At 30.8% G+C, this 8109-nt stretch overlaps 2 protein-coding genes and 1 long non-coding RNA gene across 3 annotated transcripts in view; all 3 read right to left on the reverse strand.

Moving 5' to 3' along the window:
- Positions 1–416: 416 nt before the first annotated feature.
- On the reverse strand, positions 417–1736 carry LOC109585310 (uncharacterized). The gene is made up of 6 exons (XM_020001319.1): positions 1621–1736; positions 1202–1540; positions 1037–1126; positions 911–988; positions 749–798; positions 417–568 (listed from the first exon to the last, which is right to left on the reverse strand). The coding sequence occupies exons 1-6, from the start codon at positions 1724–1726 to the stop codon at positions 518–520; spliced, it is 714 nt and encodes a 237-aa protein (XP_019856878.1). The 5' UTR covers positions 1727–1736; the 3' UTR covers positions 417–517.
- Positions 1737–3819: 2083 nt separating this feature from the next.
- On the reverse strand, positions 3820–4357 carry LOC109585316 (uncharacterized). The gene is made up of 3 exons (XR_002186426.1): positions 4278–4357; positions 4145–4194; positions 3820–3967 (listed from the first exon to the last, which is right to left on the reverse strand). It is a non-coding gene; the product is annotated as an uncharacterized LOC109585316 (long non-coding RNA).
- Positions 4358–5281: 924 nt separating this feature from the next.
- The window catches only part of LOC109585308 (uncharacterized), a 4846-nt gene continuing 2018 nt past the window's right edge, over positions 5282–8109 (reverse strand). Inside the window, exon 3 of the mRNA XM_020001318.1 lies at positions 5282–5624. Coding sequence (XP_019856877.1) covers positions 5282–5624 — 343 coding nt within the window. The remainder of the gene's footprint in view (positions 5625–8109) is intronic.

Consider the following 8109-nt stretch of genomic DNA (forward strand, 5'->3'; position numbering starts at 1 on the left):
GTTTCTCAAAAATTGGACAAAAATCCCTGTACAATGTCTTTGGCCAAATTTTGCCAAAAATGAAAAGGCAAGAATTTTTATTTTTATAATTTTTGATAGTTGATACATGTACATGTACTTATGTTGTGTAGGAAGTCTGAGCTGATTCCTATAAAATTTAGGTTGTTTACAAATTTTTGAAGTTGCTCAAAAATCAAGCCAAATTAAAAAAGACCTTGATTTTGTCAAAAGTGGCTTGTAGGGAATTCTTTATTTCTATTGCATTTTTTGAGAGTTTTAAAAGAAAGTTTGACCTGTACATGACTTTTTCTTTGCATGTTATATACTGTAATTTTAAAAGCAATGTATCTTTTCTTTCTTATGAATGAAACAAAATATTTATAAGTATCTATACCAATTATAAGTATATACCTTAACTAAATGACAATTGATTACAAATAAACTTGTAGTCTTGTCTATATACATACAGTATAAAGTTTTATCTACTAGCTAAGTATACTGCTATCAATGTATGCCATTATACTTTCCCTTTCAGTCTTCCATACGCTTTATTCTGTACTACTGTAACCTATTACATATAAGAGATAGTATATTAAATGTAAAGTGGCATGGGAAATTGCTGTGATCGTAGTCTCATATGTATGAAAGAGTAAACATCATTAATATAAACATAAACAATAACAGTTAAGATTGCTTTATTTGGTAGTGTTATTTCACTGTGTTGTGTGTGTGTACTTGCAAAACTTACTTTTTGTGTTATTTGTGGCACATCATACACTGGTGCTTCTTTCTCAATGTCTATTATAAATAGTTATGCCATCAAGTTAAGATCTTTACACAACTAAATTATTATTTTATTTGTTAACATGGTCTGTGTATTGTTTTAAAATAATTACGTTTTTAATCTTACTTTCATTTCTTATTTTATGAATTCCATATGCAGGGTTATTGACTCTCTCCTGTGGTATAGTCATACTTGTTTCACGTGCTAAATTGTACAAATAATTATTGTATGCTCACTGATAGCTTAACTTGCTTTCTCTATTTCTGCTTGAAGGAGGTGTATCTTCTATTTTATTCTTTTCTGTTAGCTGCCATCTTGCTAGTGGTCTTACATTTTCATAATCTAACCCAATGATAGTAATAACAATAACATTGATCACATTTTTGATCCAGTAATGAGTAAGTGAATAATAGTTACCTTGTGGTTGTTCCTCTATGTTGTTGTCATTAGTTCTTGAACTCACTACACTCTGTGGGTCAGTATAACGTTCATTTTCTGAAGTGTCAATTCCTTTTTTAAATCTTCTCCTACACACTAACACACTCACCAATATTATTACCAGTATAGTAGCTACCAGTACTATAAATACTGCACAACTAGCTAGTATTACTGTATTACTGACTGTAGATATATTGCTTTGAACAGTAGCCCCAGTAGATACTGTAGTTAATGGACTATCATCAATTGATGCACCACTGGTAGGAGAGGTAATGAATGATGTGTACATATCAGTAGTTGTTATTATTGCAGCAGTATCTAGAGTGTGGGAGTATGATGAAAGTGTAAGTGTATACTAGTACTAGCAGACTACAATGCATAATGTATGAATAACTTACCTACTATAACTGATATCAGTGGATAGTCATTATGTTCCAATGGTATTAATCCATTACTGCTATCAAGCTCATAATTCAATGGTCCATTGTATTGTTGATAATACATTGGATTACTATTAGTGGTTACATTGATTACTAATATATCTCCATACTGTACTTCAATATCACTTGTAAAGTTATATACATTACCATTACTTGATGTAGCAGCAGAAGCATCAACAGTTAGTGCATGAATCAGTTCAGAAGAACGCTTTAAATAAATGTTAGGATAATGTTTGCTTGTATCCTGATTCTGTGTAATACCAATTATCCAGTTAGTAATAATACCATTACATGTGAACTGTATATCAGGAAAAGCTCTTGTATCATTGACTGGTATTACATTAGTAACTGATAGACTGTTTGTATTAAATGAACCGTCAATTGGAGGATAACTGCAATTGCTACCTATAAACACATTACAAATAATGAATATAATCATTTCATTAATAAGATACTTGTAATTGGATATATTAGGATGCTTGAGTTTTGTAATATTATTTCACCGTCTCTAGGATCTTTTTCGACAGCATCATCATTTTTAGTAATATCAACTATTCGTCCAATTTGACCAGTTCCATTTACTTTATAAAATCTAACAACACTTCTATCATCAGGAGGTTGATATATTCCTAGTCTGTAACCTCTGAAATCATCCTCAATATATAAAGGAGTTGGTAATCTAATACGATATAGTCCATTGGTAGTGAAATTGTGTGGAGATAATTTCAATGGAACTGATGATGAAATTCTTTTGTATCTAAATAAACGTTCTCCCCATATCTCTATTCTAGGATATTGGTTCCTGTTATCAGTTTCAGTTCTAATGTCAACTCCAACTAATACTTCAGTCAGTGAACTAATGCAACCCTCACTGAACTGCATATCAGTGATGATCCATCTTGTTACTACTGATTCTGCTAGTCTTGCAGTAGTTGGTCCATTGTTGTTAGTACTGCCAGTTTTAGCCTCCAGTAAACTTAGTTCCATAAATCCTTCAGTACTACAAGCATTAGACTGTACTGTACCATTTAACAGCAAAAGAATAATCAAAAATGAAAGGAAAGATAGGAAAGAAGGCATGTTTACTGTTATCTGAGAGTGTTTAGTTTTGCTGCTAATATTTATATGCAACACCACCCACACATAAATTTGCAATTGCATTTATAAAATTTTGCATTAACGACTAATGTTGAATTTAAAAAAAGATTACGTGACCCACACACTTAATGTTTTTTTTAAAGCACAAGTTGGGTTCCTCTGATCAGCACCAAAATAAACAATAAATATAAACAATGAACTTTATGTGCATTAGTTAGTGTTATTATGAACTCCTTCATGATAACAGTAATGATGTTGCTTATGTATTTATGCTAGGTAAAATGTTTTGAATTGTGGCTATTTTTAAGAAGTGGCAAATTTTAAGGCTATAGCCCATAGTTTTTCAAAAAATGGCTCCAAAATCACCCCAATTTTTTATTACATTTTCTGATACATATTGATGTCCTTATGCTGTGTAGAAAGTTTGAACTGGTTCTGACTTTGATTTTTCAAGCTGCAGCCATTTTAAGAAAACACCAAAATTCTAAAAAATACCCAAGGCTATATAGTCTTGGGTTTTTTTCCAGAAATAGATCAAAATTGCCCCAAATTTTTATTACAATTTCTGTTACATATTGATGCTGTTATGCTGTGTAGAAAATTTGAGATGATTCCGATTAAAATAGAATTTTTTTACAAATTTTTAAAAGTTGCTCAAAAATTGAACCAAAGTCTCTGTACTATAGTACACATACGGTTTTTGGCCAAATTTTGCCAAAAATAAAAAGGTGAGAATTCCGCATTTTTACAATTTTATCTGATGCATATACATGCACTTATATTGTGTAGAAAATTTGAGCTGATTCAGTTTCAAATCAATTTTTTACAAATTTATAAAGTTTTTCAAAAATCAGACCAAATTGTCAAAAGTGGCTAGGAGAGAATTCTTCATTTTTATTACATTTTCTAATAATTTTTAAAGAAAGTTTGACCTGTACATGACTTGATTAGCCATTCAATACTTCTCCACATTATATACTGTAATTTTTAACTTTTCTTTTTTTATAAATGAAACAAAATATTTTTAAGTATACCTTAACTAAATGACAATTAGTTATAAACTTGTAGTCTATAAACTGGTAGTCTTGCCTACATACATATAATGCTTTATTATGTACTCTTGCTACTAGGTAAGTACTGCTATCAATATATGCCATTACAAATACACTTTCAGTCTTTCATATGCTTCATTCTGTACTACTGTAACCTATTACATATAAGAGATAGTATATTAAATGTAAAGTGGCATGGGAAATTGCTGTGATCATAGTCTCATATGTATGAAAGAGTAAACATCATTAATATAAACATAAACAATAACAGTTAAGATTGCTTTATTTAGTAGTGTTATTTCACTGTGTGTGTGTGTACTTGCAATACTTACCTTTTGTGTTATTTGTGGCACATCATACACTGGTGCTTCTTTATCAATATCTATTATAAATAATTACACCATAAGTTAAGATCTTTACACAACAGATTTATATGTTTAAAAATTATTACGTTTTTAATCTTACTTTCATTTCTTATTGTATGAATTCCATATGCAGGGTTATCAACTCTTTCCTGTGGTATAGTTATACTTGTTTCACATACTAAATTGTGCAATTACTGATTGTATGTTCATTTATAGTTTAACTTGCCTTTTCTATTCCTGCGTGAAATAGGTTTATTTCCTATCTTATTCATTTCTGTAAGCTGCCGTCTTGCTAATGGTCTTACATTTATATAATCTAACATAAATAATGATAATAATAACAATAATATTGATGAAAGTTTTGATCTATTAATGAGTAATTGAATTATAGTTACCTGGTGGTTGTTGCTCCATGTTGTTGTCATTAGTCCTTGATATGACTACACTGCGTGGGTTGGTATAACATTTATTTTCTGAAGCATCATTTCCTTTTTTAAATCTTCTCCTACACACTAACACACTCACTAATATTATTACCAGTATAGTAACTACCAGTAATAAAAATACTGCACTACTAGCTAGGATTACTGTATTACTGACTGTAGTAGATATATTGCTTTGAAAAACAGCTTCAGTAGAATCTGGATCACTTTTTGAGCTATCATTAACAGATGTACTACTGATGGTTGATACTATAGGAAGAAGACTAGCTGTACCATCACTGATCAATGGAGTAGGACTAGTAACAGAAAGAGTTGGAGGGAGAGTGTTTGATAATTGAGAGAGAGTGTTTGATGGCTGAGGGAGTATTTTTGTGATGTGAGGTGTATTGTATATTAAGGATGATTGAGAAGGTGTATTTGTGATGTGAGGTCTATTGTATATTGAGGATGACTGAGAAAGTGCACTTGTGACGTGTAATGAGGAAGTATTAGATGGTATGGGAGAGCTGGATGAAGCCGAACCTAATGAGGTAGTGGATAGTTTATACTTGTTAGTAGTAGTTGTTGGTGTACTAATTTGGGAGCTTGTTGAAAATATACTAATAGTAGTAGTGGATGCTACAGTTATTGATCGAATAGGCTCTATATAACGAAAAGGCTATCAGATACATTCAGTATAATAAAATTTACCTACTACAACTGATATCAGTGGATAGTCATTATGTTCCAATGGTATTAATCCATTACTGCTATCAAGCTCATAATTCAATGGCCCATTGTATTGTTGATAATACATTGGATTACTATTAGTGGTTACATTGATTACTAACATATCTCCATACTCTACTTCAATATCACTTGTAAAGTTATATACATTACCATTACTTGATGTAGCAGCAGAAGCATCAACAGTTAGTGCATGAATCAGTTGAGAAGAACGTTTTAAATAAATGTTAGGATAATGTTTGCTTGTATCCTGATTCTGTGTAATACCAATTATCCAGTTAGTAATAATACCATTACATGTGAACTGTATATCAGGAAAAGCTCTTGTATCATTGACTGGTATTACATTAGTAACTGATAGACTGTTTGTATTAAATGAACTGTCAATTGGAGGATACTTGCAATTGCTACCTATAATTTTAAAAATAATTATTAGTGAATTTCTGATAATAATTGGCATACTCATATTGGTAGGGTGTATTAGGATACTTGAAGTTTCTATTTTCATCTCCCGATGTTTTGTGATGCTGTACTCATTAATATCATCATCATCTACTCTTCCAATTTGACCAGTTCCAGTTACTTTATAAAATCTAACAACACTTCTATCATCAGGAGGTTGGAATACCCCTAGTTTGTAATCAGTATAACTGTTAATGATTAAAGGAGTAGGTAGTGTATAACGATACACTCCATTAGTAGTAAAATTTTGTGGAGATAGTATTAAGAAAATTAATTTTCTTTTGTAAAATTCAATATCTTTTTCCTGTCGTTTAGTGCGATTTTTAGTTCTTTTTGTTTTAGTTCTTTTTGTTTTAGTTTTTCTTGTTTTAGTTTTTTTTGTTTTAGTTTTTTTTGTTCTAGTCGTTTTTGTTCTAGTCATTTTATCACGTCGACTTCGTTCTTTCCATATCTCTATTTTAGGATATTGATTCCTGTCTTCAGTTACAGTTCTAATATCAACTCCAACTAATACTTCAGTCAGTATGCCATCATCTCCACTGCAATTGAGCCTCTTTATTTCTTCAGTAATGATCCATTGTGTCTCCATTGTTTCAGACAGCTTACGAGCAGTTCGTCCATTGTTGTTAGTACTACCAGTTTTAGCCTCCAGTAAACTTAGTTCCATAAATCCTTCAGTACTACAATCATTAGACTGTACTGTACCATTTAACAGCAAAAGAATAAGCAAAAATAAAAGGAAAGATAGAAAAGAAGGCATGTTTACTGTTTTCTGAGAGTGTTTAGTTTTGCCGCTAATATTTATATGCAACACCACCCACACATTTTAATTACATCTTGTTGCACAATTTCAATGTGCCACCCACACACTTAATGTTTTTAAAGTCTCTCTGATCAACACAAAAATAAACAATAAACATAAACAATAAAAAAGAAGCATTGAATTGCTTAATATGGCAATAACTTTATGTGCATTAGTTAATGTTATTATAAAATCCTTCATTAAAAGTAATGATATTTCATATTTTATCTACAGGCAATATATTCCCTATGTGCTGGAATACATTGAATCTCATCAATGTGATACCAGGAATGACTACAAATCATTAACTTCTATCAAGTTCATCTTTTTTCATCTACTTCACTGAAAAAATAATTAAAGTTACTTTAAAATATGTACATCTACATAAATATACACTATTCAATTAAGAAATTATTTATGACGGTACATGCACTGACTAGGCACCACCTCAGTAATGTAAATGCATGTCTGGAAGGTCAAGGGTGGGAGTAGGGTCTAATATAGTTAGTATGTTATGTATCTGTCTCCAATATTAGGGCAATGACCGTTTGTTGATTAACTAAGTCTTTCCACTCAGTTTCGTTTAGCGTTATGTGTTTTTGGGCTACTTTCTTGAATCTTGGCATGAAAATAAATCCAGTTAATCCCATCACAAGAAGGAATTGTTATAGTTATTACACTTTCACTTTGTACATTGTAGAAATTGGTTATACTGTCACCAGCAAAATTACACCAGTTAGCTAGTAGCATCATGAATTCAATGGTGGGGAGAGCCAGTAACATGGCCTACATGTGGGAGTAGCTAATGGTACACACATTCCTGCAATTTCCTTGTATAATGGAACTGGCTCATTACATGAGTAACGAGGATGAGTAACAAACATGAGTCATGTTTTATTTTGTGGATACATTTAATAAACTTTCAATTGCCAAATTATGAGCTATGGCCCATTGGTTTTGACAAATTTTGAGCAACTTAAGAATTTATTAAATTGTCTATTTTATGAATTTATAAACTTTAAATTCATAAAAATTTATTATGTATAGATATTCCTGTATAATCCTTGTAAAATTGTTATCAAGGTGACATTGTTAGTCATTATAAAAGTGTCCTCAATACCAGGAATATGAGATAATGTGTATTACTGTTAACTATATTATTAAAAGTACAATAATTATTACTATACTGACATCATGTCATTATTATTATTGTTTCTGTTAGATGTACAGTTCATCTTCTTCATTCTTTATTACCTCATCCTATACCAATTGAAATAATATGTAATTGTAATAGTCACACTCAGTATAGTTACACAATATTCTTTTGACCAAGTGAGTCATACAATGGTCTTATACTATAAATAAATATCACAATAAATTGATGTATAGTATACCTCTGATTGATTAAACATCATTGTTCTTGGTTCATCATATACTAATGCTTCTTCATCAATACCTGTAATAATTCAATACAGTATGTCACACTATATAGAGCATAA

This window comes from Amphimedon queenslandica, unplaced genomic scaffold (genome assembly GCF_000090795.2).
Source record: "Amphimedon queenslandica unplaced genomic scaffold, v1.1 AMPQUscaffold_13087, whole genome shotgun sequence".
NCBI lineage: Eukaryota > Metazoa > Porifera > Demospongiae > Haplosclerida > Niphatidae > Amphimedon > Amphimedon queenslandica.

Bases quoted from the DNA above. Each gene is read 5' to 3' on its own strand.
- LOC109585310 (XM_020001319.1), bottom strand. From the start codon at position 1,726: ATGTATTATCAACAATACAATGGACCATTGAATTATGAGCTTGATAGC. The intron at 989-1,036 runs GCAAGTTAAGCT...TGTACAATTTAG, and splicing joins TTCAAGCAGAAATAGAGAAA to CACGTGAAACAAGTATGACT. The intron at 569-748 runs GTAAGTTTTGCA...TATATGTAATAG, and splicing joins TGCCACAAATAACACAAAAA to GTTACAGTAGTACAGAATAA.